Source organism: Paroedura picta, chromosome 4, assembly GCF_049243985.1.
Source record: "Paroedura picta isolate Pp20150507F chromosome 4, Ppicta_v3.0, whole genome shotgun sequence".
NCBI lineage: Eukaryota > Metazoa > Chordata > Lepidosauria > Squamata > Gekkonidae > Paroedura > Paroedura picta.
The window spans coordinates 36092303-36113471 of record NC_135372.1 but is presented as its reverse complement, the minus strand read 5'-3'; the positions used below and the strand labels follow the sequence as shown (position 1 = coordinate 36113471).

Here is a 21169-nt window from a genome sequence, read left to right as displayed (position 1 = left end):
GATCCAGAGATCTCCCTAAATACAGGCCCCCCCCCTTTACGCCCCCCCACCATGCCAGCTAGTGAGTTCCTAGGAGAGAGAGTGAGGATTCACACTATTTGCTCAGCTGCCTAATTTCTTAAGAAGAAAAACGTCCTTTACTTTCAGGAAAATGGGATGTTGAGAAGTCATTCGCAGAAGCCATTTTGCTAGATGCTTAGAAACATCCCGCAGCGGCTGTGACTGGCAAACAGAACAGAAGGAGGAGCTCTGCAGAGTAACATTTTATTAGAAAACAAGTGTTTTTTAATAAAAGAGCATGTCCCCCCCACACAACTTGAGCGCTTCAGCTAGCAGCTAGGGAAATGAGGCTGTACTCCTTTCGGGTTCTGGAAGGCAGAGCCCTGATGAATTTTGGAAAGGGCGGGGGAGATGGAAACAAGCAATTTGGACAGGAGCGGTCAAAATCAAACAGGGGGAAATTTAAAACCAGGGACTGTTCTCCTGAAGTGCAATTCAGAGCCTGCCTCCCCGCCCCCTAGCCTCGTGAGGGTTCCCCTAACATTCAAAGTACCCGCCTCCCCCTGGTTTGGGATGGGGGGCGGTCACCGGACGCGTTGGACGGCCGACCGTGCTCTTGTTCCAGTGTTTAAAATCCAGGCAACAGGAAAATAATAATAATAATTTAAAACACAATATATTCTTTCTTCCCGTCTCCCGGCGCACATCTTTAAAAGCAGCTACAGGCAGAGAAGGGCACTCATGAACCGGCGAGGTAAATTCCTGGAGGGAGGGAACAAAAGAGAGAAAAGGAATCAGATCAGAGGGCTGAGAGCACACTCGGTTTTGTCTGCTGCCCTGAACTGCCTCGGGGAGGCGGAATAGCAAAATAGGCGTTGGGAACAATGAAGTGGAAAGGGGACTTTTGAGTGTTCGGGATGGAATTTGAAGATTTGAGGCTTTCTGTTTCTAGTGCTGAGGAAGTCCTCAGAGCATGCAAGCCCTAATTCAATTAACTCAGTCAGGCCACTTGCCTTGCAGACTCTATCCAGAGAATCTAGCACAGCATTCCATTTGGAATTCCGGCACAGCAGGGTGGCTGCAGCAACAAAATGGCTGACAAAGGAGGCGGAGCCAGCCACGTGGAGCATCCCTTGTCCCTGCTCCAGAAATCGCAACTGGTGCAGGATGTGGCTGCACGGGTCCTTACCAAATCTCTGTGGAGGGCTCATATATGGCCAGTTCTCTGAGAGGTACACTGGCTCCCCGTTGAGTTCTGGATCCGGTCCAAGGTTCTAGTCTTAATCTTTAAGGTCACATGTGGACTGGGCCCTGCGTTTCTGAGGGACTGCCAACCTGAATACGTCCCTCACATAAGTCTTTCATCAGCTAATGACAACCATTTGGTAGCCCACAACCACAAAGAAGTAAGCTTGGCCTCAACCACCTGGTGAAATGAGCTCCCGGGACACACCGTGGCCACTAGAGAAACTGCACCCACCCCTCTCCCCCCCTTCCCCGGGGCTAGTGGTTTTAAGTAGAAATAAATTCTTAATCATTGTTCATGTTATACATTTTGTTGTAAACTACCCCAAGGTGACTAGTTACAAGGAAGCAGTGGAGAAATCCTCCCCCCCCCCAATAAAATAATAAACAATTGCCAGAGCTTAACTTCAGCAATAAAGTGTAGCTCAGCCTTTCGCAACATTTTGACCATTGAGAAACCCCTGAAACATTCTTAAGGCTTTGAGAAACCCCGGAAGTGGCACAATTGGGCAGAATATGGCTGGGAAGCATCGCTGTGGACATCTGGGGCCCCTCCCCTTCCCATCCCCTACAGACAGGCCCATCATTTGCAGGAGATCAACATGACCATATATGATCATATCGATAGATTTTAAAAATATATTAAAAATTAATCAACTCCCAACCATTTGGGAAACCCTTCCAGGGTTTCACGAAAGCTTCCTTGTGCTATGGTGTTAAAGGACCAAAGCTGCCAAAGCAACATTTTAAAAAATTGGCACAGCCAGTGAAATCTCCAATAGTCAAGCCCAAGCCTATGTAGGCTTAGGCCCTGCCCACCTGGCCCCACCCACTTCCTAAAAATATTTAAGGGCACCAGATCAAGGCACACATATTTAAGGGCACCAGATCAAGGCACACATGGGCATCACATTGAGCACCTAGAATCATAGAATCATAGAGTTTGAAGGGACCTCATGGGTCATCTAGTCCAACCCCCTGCACAATGCAGGACACTCACAACCCTATCGCTCATCCACTGTAACCTGCCTCCCCCTTGAACCTTCACGGAGGCAGCCTCTCCGTCAGATGGCTCTCCAGGTCAGCCTCTCCTGCAGAAAAAAGGCCTTTTCTCAGTGCCGGCTACCAGAAATCCTTAACCACGGACTGAACTTGGGACTCTTAGCAAGCGAAGCAGAAAGATGAATACTAAGCTTGGTGCAAAGTGTAATTCAGGAAGGTCTTTTGGCGCCAGTCCACCAGCCTTAAAAGGACTTCAAAGGATCCTTCCTGGGCCTGATCCAACAATGCTATCGGATCGCTTTTGAGAGGGGAGTGGATGGCTTTATTGGAAGGAGGAAGTAGATGGCAAATAAATTATAGGCTTCTTGAGTTAAAGACTCTGTCAGAAAGCGATTTTAAAGATAACTGCGTGGGACCCTGGGGAGAGGCTGCCAGTCGGGGCAGGCAACGCTGACCTTGATGGACTTCTCTGATTCATAGAATCACGGAGATGGAAGGTACCTCCAAGGTCATCTAGTCCAACCCCCTGCAGAATGCATGAAATTCACAGCTCAGTATAAGGCAGCTTTTTGTGCTCCTAAATCCTGAGCCTTGGGAGAAGCAAGACATGACACAGCCCTTTCTGGTTGCGGACGCGAGTTTGAATGCAGCAGGGCCAAACCGGGGTTTTCTGAAAATGTTCTGCCCTTACCTGTGGCAAACCTCTTCTTGACCAGCGACATCCGGTAGCCGCTACCGACCAGCTCCACGTCAGCGCCCGAGACCGTGCTGCCCTCACTGGTAAACTGAGCGGCCACCGGGCTGGGCTTGGAGGGACCGTTCAAGGGCTCCCAGCTGGCCAGAAGGCGGCCGCAACCTGGAGGAGGGCATGGCAGGAAAACAGTGCTTTGCAAAGTGGGCAGATCGTGCCTGGGTCTCCGGGAAAACTAGCCAGCAGGATCCTCCTTCCCCCTCACCAAACGCTCAGGAAGGTGACGACAGAGAAGAGCATCCAACCGCACTGCCCCCCAGTCCCCGTCCCCCCTGGAAGCACAGCTAAAAAACTGCACCGTTTCCGTCTCACCTCCGAGGCCTTCGGCACCAGGGACATCCAGCAGCCGCCAAAGCAAGCGTTTCTCTTCCAGATTCCTGCAGGGGGAGACAAAGTGCAGCTTGGCAAACAAAAACACAGACCTTTAATCCGGTACCACAAAGACGGGGCAGGAAATAGAAAAAAGAGCAGGTGCCTTAAAAGCCCATTAGAAATTTCCTGTTGGAGCAGATGAAGATGAGTCCATCTGGTCTAATGGCCTCCCTTGTAATCTGGTATTCAGAGAGGAGACTCCTGCACATGATGGTTCTATGTAGCAATCATGGCCAATAGTTCTCAACAGACTGGTCTACGGTTAATTTGTATAATTTGACATGAGCAGAACCATTTTGGATCCTCACCCTTGTTTTCCACAATAGTCCACCCAGGGGAAAAAGCATTCTCTCTTCTTTCATGAGAGAATACCTCTTTCCAAGGTGGTAAACGTCCAAATATATGCATGTATCCCTTTATTACATTTTTTAAATCTCATGCAGTGGGATAAAAAATGTAACAATTTAATTCCAACACCTGGTGGAATGAGCTCCCGGAGGAGCGGCAGGCCCTGTGGGAGCTTTCGGCATTCTGCAGGGCCTTCAAAACAGAGCTCTTCCGCCAGGTTTATGGTTGAGGCCAGCGTGGGGGGGAAGAAGAAGAAGAAGAAGAGGAAGAAAAAGAAGAAGAGTTGGTTCTTATAGGCCGCTTTTCTTTACTCAAAGGAGTCTCCAAGAGGCTTACAGTCACCTTTCTTCTTTTCTTCTTTTGATTCAACCTGACCTGGTTAGCCCAGACAAGCCCAATCTTGTCTGATCTCAGGAGACAAAAAAAATACAAATCAGGGTACACAGCGTGTGACAGTTATCCAAAAGAACAAAATCCACTGTGTAAATACAACACAAAAAGAACCGGTACAATGTGTAGAAAAGCTTTTATCGAATGCTTTGAAAGCACAAATACATTCAAAATGTCAACAAGCTGTAGGAACGCCACAAGCTGAAGGAATGTCCCTTCCTTACAGTCTTAGGGTGTGAGTATTATCGAGAGGCCTCTGGGCACTTGTGCAGTGCAGTTTTTGTTGAGGCCCACTGACAAAATGCAGGATTTACCAGTTCCTCTTTCGGTATTTCCCACTGACATTCCTACAGCTTACTCATAGAATAATAGAGTTGGAAGGGACCTCCTGGGTCATCTAGTCCAACCCCCTGCACTATGCAGGAAACTCACATCCCTATCACTCATCTACTGTAACCTGCCCCCCTAGGCAGCTTGTTAACATCTTTATGTATTGTTTGTGCTTTCAAAAGATTTGATAAAAGCTTTTCCTCCCCTTTGTACCGATTCTTTTTCTGTTGTCTTTGGCCCGGTGGATTTTTGTTTCTTTTGTATAACTGGTCTCAGGAGCTAAGCAGGGATGGCCCTGGGCCAGCACTTGGAAGGGCAGCCTCCGAGAAATGCCAGGGCTGTGACGCAGGGGCAGGCAAACCATCTCCAAACCTCCCTTTGGCCTGACAGCCCGATGCTATCCGGATCTCCTGGCTACATGACACGCATGCCGCGCAATCAATGGAGAAATAACCATTTAATTCACAGCTCAAAGTCAAGCAACCCATTAAGGCTCCTGCGATGCGTCATTTCCTGCCCCTGAATTATGGCAAAGATAATACGGAGGACAGGAGGAGGGGAGAAGAAATCCATAAAGAGCAACACGAAGCCGCTTTATCTCACCAGCAGGCCGTCGGTTGCAGCCGGACGTTGGCGACGGGCTCTTCGATGGGCAGCAGGACTTGCACGTTGCTGAGTGCCACGGCCGAGGCCAGGGCGGAGGCGTTGTAGCTGTAGTCTACGCACACGCGGGTGGCGTTGGAGGCACACTCCCAGTTCACCGTCAGCTGCAGGGGAGCCCAAGCCAGGCCCTGCTTGGAATACTGTAGGAGAAGGGAGAGGACGTTGCCTGCCAGGAAAGCACACCCTTGCACGATTCTGCACTGCTTGTCCCTCAAAGAATCATAGAATCATAGAGTTGGAAGGGGCCATACAGGCCATCTAGTCCAACCCCCTGCTCAACGCAGGATCAGCCCTAAGCATCCTAAAGCATCCAAGAAAAGTGTGTATCCAACCTTTGCTTGAAGACTGCCAGTGAGGGGGAGCTCACCACCTCCTTAGGCAGCCTGTTCCACTGCTGAACTACTCTGACTGTGAAAGAACTCACAGTCCCCAGGTACACTGCATTAGAGCACAGAGGCTCCATTGGACTATCGATGCTGGCACAGGAAGCATCCGCTGGAAGCACAGAGGGACCTCAGCCCTTTCGCTTCTGGCTAGTGATGTGGTTTAGATCTTGCACCCCACACACTATTCAGATTCTTTAGCTCGGGCCCTGAGCCTTCACCTTAGATTGGCTTGATTCTCTCCCACCCCGCCCCCCATGAGGTTTCCTACCTGGTACCGGAGCAGGGGCACGTTGAAGTAGGGGGCAGCTGCCACTTGCTCCGCCTGCTTCTGGAGGTGGGAGGTGAGGGCCCCCATGTTGAGCCAGAAGTCCTTGCTGCTGGGATCGCTTTGTGATGGGTCACTTTGGGATCAAGGGGGGAAGAGGAAGAGAGGCAAGAGTGAGGTCAGTCCAGTGCCTGGCTGTCTCTTTTTTGTTCCCAGAAGCTCCACCTCTGCCCCTTCCCCCCCCCCTTGAGGTATTCTGTTTCTTTTAAAAGATGCAGAACAGAAAATGTAATTTAAATTTTTTTTCCAGCATTGCATCCACTGATCTCCACTGAAACAAAGGGCAATCTGCCTTCCTCTTTCAATCCTTAGATTCCTGGAAGTTTCAGCAGACAGTTCCTGCTCTAAATACGGGAGAAGGAGGAGGAGGAAGGGAAGGTGAGGATTTGGTTTTTATACCCTGCCTTTCTCTAGCCAACGGAGTTCCAAAGAGAAGGAGGACGAGGAGGAGAAGAGTTCCTTTTATACCCTGCTTTTCACTACCCAAAGTAATCCCAAAGCAGCCTACAATCACCTTCCCTTCCTCTCCCCACAACAGACACCCTATGAGGTAGGTAGGGTTGAGAAAGCTCTAACAGAACTGTTAGAACAGTTCTAAGAGAACTATGACTGGCCCAAGGGCACTCATCTGGCTACATGTGGAGGAGGCGTGGGGAATCAAACCCAGCTCTCCAGGCTAAAGGCCACCGCTCTTAACAACCACACTGGCTCCCTGGAGGCGAGTTTTATGGATACTGTGGACCATCAGAAAGATAACTCAGTGGGTTCTAGATGAAATTTATCCCAGGATTGATTGTCCTAGAAACTAATATGACTAAACAGAAGCTCTTGTACTTTGGGCAGATTCTGAGAAATACAAAAGCAATTGAAAAAGACAATCATGTCAGGAAAAGAGGAAAGCAGCAGGAAAAGAGGACAACCCAACATGAGATGGACAGACTCAATCAAGGAAGCCACGGCCCTCAGTTTGCAAAACTGGAGCAAGGCTGCTGACAATAGGAACTTTTAGAGGACACCAATTCAAAGGGGATCACAATAAATCAAAAGCAACATGATGGCACTTAACGCACACAGTCCTATTGCCCTGTTTAATGGCTGCCTTAATACTACCTGATCAAATCCTTTATTATACTTCATATTGCACCTTGAGTCTCCGTAAGAAAGTCTCAGCCAGAAAGGCAAGCCGATAAATAAAATACAAGCCTAATAAAGCAAACCAAAAGCTTCACTCTTTGGGCTTCTAGCCTTACCTAGTAAATCTTCCTCCCTGAACCTCACCTAACCTTGCCTAGAGAATCTTCCTCCCTGAACCTCACCTAACCTCGCCTAGAGAATCTTCCTCCCTGAACCTCACCTAACCTCGCCTAGAGAATCTTCCTCCCTGAACGTCACCTAACCTTCCCTAGCGAATCTTCCTCCCTGAACCTCACCTAACCTTGCCTAGAGAATCTTCCTCCCTGAACCTCACCTAACCTCGCCTAGAGAATCTTCCTCCCTGAACCTCACCTAACCTTCCCTAGCGAATCTTCCTCCCTGAACCTCACCTAACCTCGCCTAGAGAATCTTCCTCCCTGAACCTCACCTAACCTCGCCTAGAGAATCTTCCTCCCTGAACCTCACCTAACCTTCCTTAGCGAATCTTCCTCCCTGAACCTCACCTAACCTCGCCTAGAGAATCTTCCTCCCTGAACCTCACCTAACCTTCCCTAGCGAATCTTCCTCCCTGAACCTCACCTAACCTCGCCTAGAGAATCTTCCTCCCTGAACCTCACCTAACCTTCCCTAGCGAATCTTCCTCCCTGAACCTCACCTAACCTCGCCTAGCGAATCTTCCTTCTTGAACCTCACCTTAACCTTGCCTAGCGAATCTTCCTTCTTGAACCTCACCTTAACCTTGCCTAGCGAATCTTCCTTCTTGAACCTCACCTAACCTTCTCTAGCAAATCTTCCCTGAACCTCACCTAACCTTCCCTAGCAAATCTTCCTCCCTGAACCTCACCTAACCTCGCCTAGCGAATCTTCCTCCCTGAACCTCACCTAACATTCTCTAGCAAATCTTCCCTGAACCTCACCTAACCTTCTCTAGCAAATCTTCCTCCCTGAACTTCACCTAACCTTGACTAGCGGATCTTCCTCCCTGAACCTCACCTCACCACATCTAGCTAATCTTCTTCCCTGAACCTTGCGCCTACCTGAGCCTTGCCTAGCTAATCTACTTCCCTGAAAGTTGCCTAGCCTCGCCTAGCAAGTCTTCTTCCCTGAACCTTGCCTAACCTAGTGAATCTTCCTCCCTGAATCTTACCTAGAGAATCTTCCACCCTGAACCTCGCCTAGGGAATCTTCTTTCCTGAGCCTTGCCAAGTGAATCATCTTCTCTTAGCTTTACCTTGCAAATCTTCTCCCCTGAGCCCCTAGCGAATCTTCTTCCCTGAGCGTTACTTAGAGAATCTTCGACCTAGGCAGTTACTTGGCAGGTACAAAGCCATGCTTCGGCAGGTTGCACCGATATCTACCTACCTAAATAGGAGATCAGCATTGGGCAGGAACTGTTCAATGGAGGCAGTGTGGAGGAGACGGAAGCTCAGGACGGGGGGTGCTGAGGAACCACTGAAGACTCGGACGATCCCCGCTGGGAAGGACATTGTCAGCTCACCAGTGACCTTGACAAGACAGCTGGGAATAGCAGAAGCAACAGGTTTAGTTACTATGACACGAGACTTGCTGGATCAGCCCAAAAGTCCAGCTATTCTAGCGGCCAATGAGACACCCCGGGAAGCATTCCCTGAAGGCCGCATAAAGTTAAACGGGTAGCCTCCTCCCATGGAACCTGCACACAGCAGGTACACTGCCTCTAAGCACGGAGGTTCCATTTAGACAGCACAGAAAGAGCAACATCTCTGTGAATCTGCCCCAATCCCTGGGTTCTGTCATTGTGTCTCACAGCCCAAATCTCATTAGTGAAATTGTTAAATTGACAGGCAATTCAGCTCAGGAATAATGTTTAACCCCTCCTGGAAGCAACTTCCAGCTAGATCAGTGACACACATTCTTCCCTCAGCCGATTCTGTTCTCTTAGGAAACTGCATCATTGCAGCCAGCCCTGATACGAAAACTTGGTAAAGTTTTTTTGGGGAGGGAAGGTGGGGTCCACCTTTGCGCCTGAAAAGCAAAGCTGGGCAGCTGTGGGAGAATAAAGGCTATCACTCTGCGCACACGTGAATCACCTGTCTGGGTTTTGACCTTTGAAGTAAGCATGGATATATTCCGTGAAGGCTGTCGCCACAGGCAATGCATCCTGGGAACCCAGGACCACCGGAGAGGGACCGCGGGAGATCCCTGTGAATCAAAGGAAAAAAAATTAAGGAATTTGCAAAGAGGGGGGAAATAAACAGTCTAAAGTTATGCCTAAGTGGCATCTTTTAACAAAGGTCAAATAGAAGAAGAGAAGAGAGGGAGGAGATGGGGGGAAATGAAGAAGAGCTGGTTTTGTTACCCTGCATTTCACTACGAAGCAACTTACAAACACCTTAATGACAAGAGAGAAATTGTGGCAAAGGTGTTTGTCAGCCAGTATCCACTATACTAGATGTGTGGACTGCCACATCCAGTTGGCAGACAGATAAAAATTCAAAGCTATGTTTTTCAGAAAGGGAGCTGGATTGCCCAAAGAGGCCAGTAGGCCTTGTTTCCCAACCCATAGGCACATTGCATTACTTCGCAGAGCACAGATGAAAAGGAGGACTTGGAAGAGTGACCTCACTGCAAGAAAGTATCACTCCTCCTTACATGAATACAGACCAGGCTTTCTCAACTAGGGTTTCCTGAAACTCTGGGATGTCTTGACGGCCCTGGAAGGGTTTCCCAAATGGGCGGGATTTAATTCATTAATATATTTTTAAAATTTGTTAAACATTTATTGGTTGATAAGCCCATGTATGGTTATGTTGACCAGCTTCCCGTTCCTAAAATGGCCAATCATGGGCCTGGAGGGGGTAGGAAGGGGAGGGGCCCCAGATGGGCTTACACATAGCTCTGCTTCCCAACCTCTGCACAATTGCCCAACCTCTGGGGTTCCTTGAAGCTTGAACAATGCATCAGGGGTTTCTCAACGGTAAAAAAAATCGAGAAAGGCTATATAGACCCTCTTCACGCCCACCCATCTTCGGAGACTCATCTGACATGGTGGAGTGATCCACGCCCATTTTGAAACCGACCTTTCCTCCTTCTCTAATTAGTTCTCATTTCCATCTGTGTTTTGCAGCACACAGTCATGTGCTACATCTACCTCACTGGGCTGCCAGGAGAGCAAGATGGAGGACAGGAGAGTCACTTCTGCTGCCCTGAATTCTTTGTTCTGCCGTCTTGTCAATCACAGACATTTACAATTGTCAAAATACACTAGAGAGCCATGGAGGTGCGTATAAAGGACATCTATACTACAATTTTTGTGACATTTGATACTACATTTTTAATGGAGCTATGTAGAGATATTTGCAATGCTTAAACTAAATTATAGTTTTGCAACATTTCTAAGTGACTGGCTTCACCACATGTGACCAATGAGGTGCCCCTTGAACCCCAGGAATAGGACATGCGCATGCACTCAGGCGCTCCACACTGGATATGTACCAAGTCCCGGCTGCGTTGCCATGAAGAAGGCCCGTTCCGTCAGGCTGCCCGAGCTTGGGGGGGCTGACAAGGCCCAGAGAGGTGATGGGCTCAGGGACCGAGGCTGAGGAAAGAACAAAGATGACATGGGAATTGTGTGGAGGCTTCTAAACACCCATCTTAGAATGGGGAGAGAAGCAAATATGAATATACACATGTAATGTTTACATTTTTGGCTAAAATTTAATAAACTGTTTGAGACCAGTCCAAAGCTTTATGGGCCTCCCCTCCCCTTCTCTCTCTTGGCTCCCCCTATTTATTATTGTCATCCTCAACCTGGGGTAGCCAGCGGAGGGAGCAAAGAGGGTGAGGAGATGGGGAGGGTTGTACACTGTATCTTTGTATTGTGTTATTGTTGGATTTTAAAATTATTATATTTTATTACACATATGACTTGAGTGCTGTGAACCACCACAAGCCCACATGAGCCAGGGTGGTTTAGAAATTAAATAATATTTTTAATAAACAAATAACGGGCTAAAATTAACAAAACATCATTTTAAGCGGCTGTGACAAATTCTCAGAAAACCTAACAGCCACAGGAAAACTACTACTAGAGGAGTATAGGCTGGGCCTTCGGTGGCCAAACTGGCTTGCCAGATGTCTGCGGACTACAATTCCCATAAGCCCCTGCATGCTGCTGTGAGGGGGAAATGGTAAAAGGGAAAGCTGTGTACACCATCCCTGAGCTCCTTGGAGGAAGGGTCAGTTTTTTAAAAATGTACTAAACTGGTGCCCACAGGGGGCATAGTGCTCATTGATGTTTTTTCTGACCCCCCCCAAAAAAAAATTATTTTTAGGAAGTGGGTGTGGCCAGGTAGAGCTTTTGCCCAGTAAGACTTCTGACTAACCACTGGAGATGATGACGATTTATTCAATTTATTTTCTGCCGGATCTCATGGAACACAGGGTGGATTACCTCATAAAATCACTTCAAGATAAAATAGGTGGGAGGATCTCCTGATCCTAGATAGCATATAAAAAAGACGTTGGATAGACCGGCATAATTCAGATGTTACTTTGGGCCTCAACCGTAGGCCTGGATGAATCGCTCTGTTTTACAAGGCCTGCAGAACTGTTCAATGTCCCAAGGGGCCCTGATATCATTTGGGGCCAGGACAAAAAAGGCCCTGTCCCTGGCTGAGGTCAATCTAATCTCCTTGGGGCCTGGGATCCTGAGCAAGTTCTGCTCACTAGATCTTAAAGCTCTCTGGGGGATGTTCAGAGAAAGGAGGTCTCATAGAGATGATTTGATTGGCAGTGGGTATTTTTTAAAATGTGCTCCTTTTAATAGCAGCTGCCACCACAGCACAAGGATCTACACTGCATTACTGAAGTTAAGTGGTGACGACCATTCTGTGGCTGGCTCTACTTCCTGCGGCAGCCATTTTGTGGCAGCCATTTTGTTGTTGTACCCATCATGCCATGTCAGAATTCCAAACCCAGCAGACATACTGGGGTAATCAAGAGTTGCAGCAAGCACATGGCCCTTGTTCTCTCCCCTGAGCTGAACCCACATCCTCCAACTCTTCATCAAGCCACCCCAAATCCCATTTGCTCCATTCGGGCTTCCTCAGCTCAGAAACAACCGCAGAGATCTCCAAACCACCACTCACCGTGTCAGTGCCGACACAGGCGGCTGAAACCGCTGAAGGCCTTTTCACGCGGCATCGCCGGGGCGGGGCCACCACTGTGGCCAAACTGGGCACGGCGGACGGAGGAAGAGACGCTGCAAGTCAAACAGGTGTTTGAGAATCAAGAAATGAACAATGTCCTTTTTATTATGCCATCTTTGGAAAACCAAAGGTAAAATTCTCAACAGTACGCATGGCACAGGAAATTGGTACAACCACCACTATTTCGTAACTTTCTTCAGCAGCATTAGCACAATATCAGGACATCAGCTCTCAGTGGAACCTGGCTCACAGTGGGTCGTGTCCCACTTCTAAACTAAGCAACTGCAGGAGGTATTCTTCTACTGATTCTCTATGTTGTATATATATGTACACACAAATGATCTTTTCTTTGCAAGTGAAACAAGAGGTAGTGGCTTAGAACGATGGCCCAGGTTGGTTTGGAGGATTCAAAAACAAAACCACTGAAACACGATTGATCAGCTGCAAGATAGCGAAGCCCAGCTGGGCGCCCTCTTCTAAGCTGGACTCTGCCATCTATGGGGAAGGAGTTCTTGCCTTATTCGTAAAAACACTGTGTCAGAAGAGGCATTCCCACCTGCCTGAGAGAGAAGGAGGAATGCCTCTTCTAAGGTGGACTCTGCCATCTACGGGGAAGGAGTTCTTGCCTTATTCATAAAAACACGGTGTCAGAAGAGGCATTCCCACCTGCCTGAGAGAGAAGGAGGAATGCCTCTTCTAAGGTGGACTCTGCCATCTACGGGGAAGGAGTTCTTGCCTTATTCATAAAAACACGGTGTCAGAAGAGGCATTCCTACCTGCCTGAGAGAGAAGGAGGAATGCCTCTTCTAAGGTGGACTCTGCCATCTATGGGGAAGGAGTTCTTGCCTTATTCGTAAAAACACTGTGTCAGAAGAGGCATTCCCACCTGCCTGAGAGAGAAGGAGGAATGCCTCTTCTAAGGTGGACTCTGCCATCTACGGGGAAGGAGTTCTTGCCTTATTCATAAAAACACTGTGTCAGAAGAGGCATTCCCACCTGCCTGAGAGAGAAGGAGGAATGCCTCTTCTAAGGCGGACTCTGCCATCTACGGGGAAGGAGTTCTTGCCTTATTCATAAAAACACGGTGTCAGAAGAGGCATTCCCGCCTGCCTGAGAGAGGAGGAGGAATGCCTCTTCTAAGGCGGACTCTGCCATCTACGGGGAAGGAGTTCTTGCCTTATTCATAAAAACACTGTGTCAGAAGAGGCATTCCCACCTGCCTGAGAGAGAAGGAGGAATGCCTCTTCTAAGGCGGACTCTGCCATCTACGGGGAAGGAGTTCTTGCCTTATTCATAAAAACACGGTGTCAGAAGAGGCATTCCCACCTGCCTGAGAGAGAAGGAGGAATGCCTCTTCTAAGGCGGACTCTGCCATCTACGGGGAAGGAGTTCTTGCCTTATTCATAAAAACACGGTGTCAGAAGAGGCATTCCTACCTGCCTGAGAGAGAAGGAGGAATGCCTCTTCTAAGGTGGACTCTGCCATCTATGGGGAAGGAGTTCTTGCCTTATTCATAAAAACACGGTGTCAGAAGAGGCATTCCCACCTGCCTGAGAGAGAAGGAGGAATGCCTCTTCTAAGGTGGACTCTGCCATCTACGGGGAAGGAGTTCTTGCCTTATTCATAAAAACACGGTGTCAGAAGAGGCATTCCTACCTGCCTGAGAGAGAAGGAGGAATGCCTCTTCTAAGGTGGACTCTGCCATCTATGGGGAAGGAGTTCTTGCCTTATTCATAAAAACACTGTGTCAGAAGAGGCATTCCCACCTGCCTGAGAGAGAAGGAGGAATGCCTCTTCTAAGGTGGACTCTGCCATCTACGGGGAAGGAGTTCTTGCCTTATTCATAAAAACACTGTGTCAGAAGAGGCATTCCCACCTGTCTGAGAGAGAAGGAGGAATGCCTCTTCTAAGGTGGACTCTGCCATCTACGGGGAAGGAGTTCTTGCCTTATTCATAAAAACACGGTGTCAGAAGAGGCATTCCCACCTGCCTGAGAGAGAAGGAGGAATGCCTCTTCTAAGGCGGACTCTGCCATCTACGGGGAAGGAGTTCTTGCCTTATTCATAAAAACACGGTGTCAGAAGAGGCATTCCCACCTGCCTGAGAGAGAAGGAGGAATGCCTCTTCTAAGGCGGACTCTGCCATCTACGGGGAAGGAGTTCTTGCCTTATTCATAAAAACACGGTGTCAGAAGAGGCATTCCCACCTGCCTGAGAGAGAAGGAGGAATGCCTCTTCTAAGGCGGACTCTGCCATCTACGGGGAAGGAGTTCTTGCCTTATTCATAAAAACACGGTGTCAGAAGAGGCATTCCCACCTGCCTGAGAGAGAAGGAGGAATGCCTCTTCTAAGGCGGACTCTGCCATCTACGGGGAAGGAGTTCTTGCCTTATTCATAAAAACACGGTGTCAGAAGAGGCATTCCCGCCTGCCTGAGAGAGGAGGAGGAATGCCTCTTCTAAGGCGGACTCTGCCATCTACGGGGAAGGAGTTCTTGCCTTATTCATAAAAACACTGTGTCAGAAGAGGCATTCCCACCTGCCTGAGAGAGGAGGAGGAATGCCTCTTCTAAGGCGGACTCTGCCATCTACGGGGAAGGAGTTCTTGCCTTATTCATAAAAACACTGTGTCAGAAGAGGCATTCCTACCTGCCTGAGAGAGGAGGTGGAATGCCTGTTCTAAGGCGGACTCTGCCATCTACGGGGAAGGAGTTCTTGCCTTATTCATAAAAACACGGTGTCAGAAGAGGCATTCCCACCTGCCTGAGAGAGAAGGAGGAATGCCTCTTCTAAGGCGGACTCTGCCATCTACGGGGAAGGAGTTCTTGCCTTATTCATAAAAACACGGTGTCAGAAGAGGCATTCCCGCCTGCCTGAGAGAGGAGGAGGAATGCCTCTTCTAAGGCGGACTCTGCCATCTACGGGGAAGGAGTTCTTGCCTTATTCATAAAAACACTGTGTCAGAAGAGGCATTCCCACCTGCCTGAGAGAGAAGGAGGAATGCCTCTTCTAAGGCGGACTCTGCCATCTACGGGGAAGGAGTTCTTACATTATTCATAAAAACACGGTGTCAGAAGAGGCATTCCCACCTGCCTGAGAGAGGAGGTGGAATGCCTGTTCTAAGGCGGACTCTGCCATCTACGGGGAAGGAGTTCTTGCCTTATTCATAAAAACACGGTGTCAGAAGAGGCATTCCCACCTGCCTGAGAGAGAAGGAGGAATGCCTCTTCTAAGGCGGACTCTGCCATCTACGGGGAAGGAGTTCTTGCCTTATTCATAAAAACACGGTGTCAGAAGAGGCATTCCCGCCTGCCTGAGAGAGGAGGAGGAATGCCTCTTCTAAGGCGGACTCTGCCATCTACGGGGAAGGAGTTCTTGCCTTATTCATAAAAACACTGTGTCAGAAGAGGCATTCCCACCTGCCTGAGAGAGAAGGAGGAATGCCTCTTCTAAGGCGGACTCTGCCATCTACGGGGAAGGAGTTCTTGCCTTATTCATAAAAACACGGTGTCAGAAGAGGCATTCCCACCTGCCTGAGAGAGAAGGAGGAATGCCTCTTCTAAGGCGGACTCTGCCATCTACGGGGAAGGAGTTCTTGCCTTATTCATAAAAACACGGTGTCAGAAGAGGCATTCCTACCTGCCTGAGAGAGAAGGAGGAATGCCTCTTCTAAGGTGGACTCTGCCATCTATGGGGAAGGAGTTCTTGCCTTATTCATAAAAACACGGTGTCAGAAGAGGCATTCCCACCTGCCTGAGAGAGAAGGAGGAATGCCTCTTCTAAGGTGGACTCTGCCATCTACGGGGAAGGAGTTCTTGCCTTATTCATAAAAACACGGTGTCAGAAGAGGCATTCCTACCTGCCTGAGAGAGAAGGAGGAATGCCTCTTCTAAGGTGGACTCTGCCATCTATGGGGAAGGAGTTCTTGCCTTATTCATAAAAACACTGTGTCAGAAGAGGCATTCCCACCTGCCTGAGAGAGAAGGAGGAATGCCTCTTCTAAGGTGGACTCTGCCATCTACGGGGAAGGAGTTCTTGCCTTATTCATAAAAACACTGTGTCAGAAGAGGCATTCCCACCTGTCTGAGAGAGAAGGAGGAATGCCTCTTCTAAGGTGGACTCTGCCATCTACGGGGAAGGAGTTCTTGCCTTATTCATAAAAACACGGTGTCAGAAGAGGCATTCCCACCTGCCTGAGAGAGAAGGAGGAATGCCTCTTCTAAGGCGGACTCTGCCATCTACGGGGAAGGAGTTCTTGCCTTATTCATAAAAACACGGTGTCAGAAGAGGCATTCCCACCTGCCTGAGAGAGAAGGAGGAATGCCTCTTCTAAGGCGGACTCTGCCATCTACGGGGAAGGAGTTCTTGCCTTATTCATAAAAACACGGTGTCAGAAGAGGCATTCCCACCTGCCTGAGAGAGAAGGAGGAATGCCTCTTCTAAGGCGGACTCTGCCATCTACGGGGAAGGAGTTCTTGCCTTATTCATAAAAACACGGTGTCAGAAGAGGCATTCCCACCTGCCTGAGAGAGAAGGAGGAATGCCTCTTCTAAGGCGGACTCTGCCATCTACGGGGAAGGAGTTCTTGCCTTATTCATAAAAACACGGTGTCAGAAGAGGCATTCCCGCCTGCCTGAGAGAGGAGGAGGAATGCCTCTTCTAAGGCGGACTCTGCCATCTACGGGGAAGGAGTTCTTGCCTTATTCATAAAAACACTGTGTCAGAAGAGGCATTCCCACCTGCCTGAGAGAGAAGGAGGAATGCCTCTTCTAAGGCGGACTCTGCCATCTACGGGGAAGGAGTTCTTACATTATTCATAAAAACACGGTGTCAGAAGAGGCATTCCCACCTGCCTGAGAGAGGAGGTGGAATGCCTGTTCTAAGGCGGACTCTGCCATCTACGGGGAAGGAGTTCTTGCCTTATTCATAAAAACACGGTGTCAGAAGAGGCATTCCCACCTGCCTGAGAGAGAAGGAGGAATGCCTCTTCTAAGGCGGACTCTGCCATCTACGGGGAAGGAGTTCTTGCCTTATTCATAAAAACACGGTGTCAGAAGAGGCATTCCCGCCTGCCTGAGAGAGGAGGAGGAATGCCTCTTCTAAGGCGGACTCTGCCATCTACGGGGAAGGAGTTCTTGCCTTATTCATAAAAACACTGTGTCAGAAGAGGCATTCCCACCTGCCTGAGAGAGAAGGAGGAATGCCTCTTCTAAGGCGGACTCTGCCATCTACGGGGAAGGAGTTCTTGCCTTATTCATAAAAACACGGTGTCAGAAGAGGCATTCCCACCTGCCTGAGAGAGAAGGAGGAATGCCTCTTCTAAGGCGGACTCTGCCATCTACGGGGAAGGAGTTCTTGCCTTATTCATAAAAACACTGTGTCAGAAGAGGCATTCCCACCTGCCTGAGAGAGAAGGAGGAATGCCTCTTCTAAGGCGGACTCTGCCATCTACGGGGAAGGAGTTCTTACATTATTCATAAAAACACGGTGTCAGAAGAGGCATTCCCACCTGCCTGAGAGAGAAGGAGGAATGCCTCTTCTAAGGCGGACTCTGCCATCTACGGGGAAGGAGTTCTTACATTATTCATAAAAACACGGTGTCAGAAGAGGCATTCCCGCCTCACCATGAGAAAATAAGGAGAGCTTCTTCTAAGAAAGCAACTGCCACCTATGGAAGAGGCACTCACATTTCTCACATAGGAGGGGAAGGCTGGCCTTTCTGACATGGCACCTGCTGCCTGTGGGTTTTTAAATACCTGGGTTTTTAGAAATGAGAGAAAATCTGCCGCATTCTTTCAATTCATGCAATGCTTTCTTGGCCAGCCCATCAATTTGACATTGCAGTCTCTAATACGATGTTTAGCCGCCCAGGACTTCCAGTGCAGGAAAGGATCTGAAAGGTTAGATGTCCGAGTGCCGGGGGGTGGGGGGTCAGACAAAGAATCTGGAAACTGACCCTTTCAGTCTGAGCCAGCGTAATCTATTCTGTGTTTTATACATGTACTAGCAGGAAAGCCCATTGCATTTCTAAATACAACGGTGCTAGGCCAACCCCCCTCCCCAGCCAGGCCAGACAAGGCCTGGAGAGGCCTTGGCTGTCCTTTCTGGGGCAGGGGGGAAAGCGCTGGGGGACAGATCGTGCCCCATTCCGCCACCCACAAATGGCCTGTGGAGGCTTTGGTGGGCCTTTTCGGGGCAGGAGGGGAGGCACTGAGGGGCACTCCGTCCATCCGTTCCCCCCCCCCCCCAACTAACCAGGGACTTCGACAAAGTAGCAGAACTGTGAAGAGACGATTAATGGGCGGGACTTCTAATCTGATTGGACAACCACTGGGTAGATTACCAAGCAGAGGTGTATAGGCTCCAATGAGACCTGATTGGCCCATATCCATTAACACCAAACTCCTCCCAGGAACCCTTACCCCTTTTATTTATATACTCATAGTTACAGATAGTTACAGATTTCTAGCTCTTTTAATTGGATCTATCATGTCTTTTATTATGCTTGTTTTAATTATGCGCTGCCTCAGTGGCCTTTAATGGACAGAAAGGCAAGATATTAATACTGTAAATAAAATAAGGAAAGTGTGTGCTTAATAGGAAAATAAGGAGAAATTTGTGCATTTCACAAGCGGTCTGAAAGGAGATGTGATTGCTAGCTCCCTTGGGCCAGAAGGTACGATCGGGGAGCTGCAGAAGATACAAGGGGAGATGGAGAGTTTGGGACAGAATTGCATTTGTATGGGGAAAGACATCTCATTCCTCCACACCTGCACGTATAGATCCCCCCCATTACCCTTCTCCCCCGTCTCCACACTATCATTTAGACCCCCAACATGCACATAATTTAAAACAACACACCCCAATTGTCCTTACTCGGTTCAGATGACACTTCGGGAATACCTGGTGTCCCATTTTCTGAGTCTCGGCACCGTGGGGCCCACGGGGAGGGACTGGTGGAGTCACCACTGCTGGGGGGTGCTGGAGAGGAGGATGAAGAGGACGCTGAATTGGACGAGAGGCAGCTGTCACGTTCACACACCCGAGGGGGGCAGTCCGAGGCTGGGCTGCGAGGCCTCACTGGCCAGGGCCGCCGGTTGCTGACAGCACCCTCCAAGGAGAACGGGTCAGGAGAGGACGCTTCTCGCTGGCAGGTGGAATTGCTGTGAGCCGCCACAGGCCAGGCCGATACAGAATCCGCCCAGTCAGGATCCGAAGCAAAACAGGGGAGATCTTGGGATGTAGGCTGAGGCAGCCAAGGATTGGGCCCATCCTCAGCCAACAGGCCACGGCGGCTGCCACGGAGACTCAAGGAGCTCTTCAAAGACCGCTTGCCGAGAGGGCTCTGTGGAGTGCAGGGCCGTGGGCTCCACAGACGGGAATCTGGGAAGGCCCCAGTGGCTGGGTGAGATGGTGAGTCCAATCCGGAGTCTTCCACGTTCTCGGGAGACGAGGAGGAAAAGGGGGACGGGCTAGAAGTCAGGAGGTACGACCGGGGAGCTGCAGGGAGAGACGAAAGGGGAGACGCATAGTTACAAAAAGGCACTTGCATAGGGAAAGACATCTCATATTGAGAGCAACCGTAAGAAATGTAAACAGTAACAAACTCATGAGCTATCTAGCCTATAAACGTGCTTTCTCAGATACCGATCAGCTTTCCTGTGGAATTTTTCAAAAAATTAACATCATAATATATTCCGGCGTGAGTTTGGTGGGCAGAAGATAAACAACAAGGCCAGAATTAGAAAACCCACATTTCAGAGGCATAGAGAATGCACCAGGCTCTCTTTGCCAGTTTGGAAAACGTTCATTCCCATTATTTAATCTTTTACATATTCAAGGCTTTTTAAAATCCTGACTCTTGAACAATTCCTTCCCCCAAAACACTGAGGGAGGCAGGACTGATCTGTAGTCAAGACGGTGCCCTAAGGAGGGCCAACCCTGGACCATGTTCAGGACAGACCAAAGGAGAATCTGAGCGATGGCAGGCCTTGCAGGCAGGAGGGGGACACCATTGAGGTCAAAGGCAATTGGGCAATTGGAGTTGTAAGACTGGCCTATCCTACCTGAGAAATCATCATACTCAAAAGCACAGCAATGGCATTCCTGGTTTTGCATGCAGAAGGTCCCAGGTTCAATCACCGGCGACTCGACTTAATGGAATTCGGGGTTGGGGAAAGGCCCCCCTCGGCAGAAGTGCTGCCAACCCAGTAGACAGTCCAGGCCTAGATGGTCTGACCTGCAGAATGCAGCTGCCCAGGACTTCTGTCAGTCTCTGTATGCCTCTAAACATCTAAGATAGCCACACACACACACACACACACACACACACACACACACCACGTGGCCTGGACCTACAGCCTTGGGTGCCAGGTATGGTTGCCAGCTCTGGGTTGGGAAATATTTACATTTATTTATTTGTTTGTTTGTTTATAATTGGATTTACAGGACTGCCCCTCTAGGCCCTGCTGTCTCGGGGTGCTATATATCAAATAAAATCAACATAGTTAAAAATGGCTCTGTAAATTCTCCAAAATTAGCATCCCATAATTCCTATCTCACCCGCATCGCTCCCCCAATTAGTTGCCAGAACAAAATGGTAAAGAAGAAAGTGTTTCAAAGGTGTGTAGGGGGATGTTCCTGGCGACCCAGCCTCAACCAAGTGCCTGGTGGAAGAGCTCTATTTTACAGGCCCTGCAGAACTAAGTAAACTCTGATAGGGCCTGTCAGGTAGGGGCCAGAACCAGAAAAGCCCTGGCCCTGGTCAAGGCCAGGTGTACCTCTCGTGGCCCGGGGACCACTAGCCTGTTGGAACCAGCAGAGCACAATGTTATTCTGGGGGTACAGGAGAGGAGGTCCCTCAGCTACGCCAGGCCCAGGCCACAAATGGCCTTAAAGGTAGAAACCAACACCTTGAACCTAATCCGGTACTCCTGAAGATTTGAGGGGTGGAGCTTGGGGAGGGAAGGGACCTCAGTGGAGCATTATGCCCTCAAGGCCACAACCTAAAGTCATT

The 21169-nt window shown here is 49.2% G+C and overlaps 1 protein-coding gene across 11 annotated transcripts in view; it reads right to left on the bottom strand.

The window, feature by feature from the left end:
- Nucleotides 1–248: 248 nt before the first annotated feature.
- The window catches only part of FCHO1 (FCH and mu domain containing endocytic adaptor 1), a 79033-nt gene continuing 58112 nt past the window's right edge, over nt 249–21169 (bottom strand). For 9 of the 11 annotated variants that reach the window (XM_077332406.1, XM_077332404.1, XM_077332408.1 and 6 more), the window contains 10 exons: nt 19015–19653; nt 12097–12209; nt 10442–10544; nt 9037–9148; nt 8330–8485; nt 5756–5888; nt 5042–5241; nt 3311–3375; nt 2939–3103; nt 249–762 (listed from right to left, as the gene is read on the bottom strand). In XM_077332406.1, the coding sequence (XP_077188521.1) occupies nt 740–762; nt 2939–3103; nt 3311–3375; nt 5042–5241; nt 5756–5888; nt 8330–8485; nt 9037–9148; nt 10442–10544; nt 12097–12209; nt 19015–19653 (1709 nt within the window). In that variant the 3' untranslated portion in view covers nt 249–739. The remainder of the gene's footprint in view (nt 763–2938; nt 3104–3310; nt 3376–5041; nt 5242–5755; nt 5889–8329; nt 8486–9036; nt 9149–10441; nt 10545–12096; nt 12210–19014; nt 19654–21169) is intronic. The other 2 variants (XM_077332402.1, XM_077332403.1) reach the window with 2 other exon arrangements.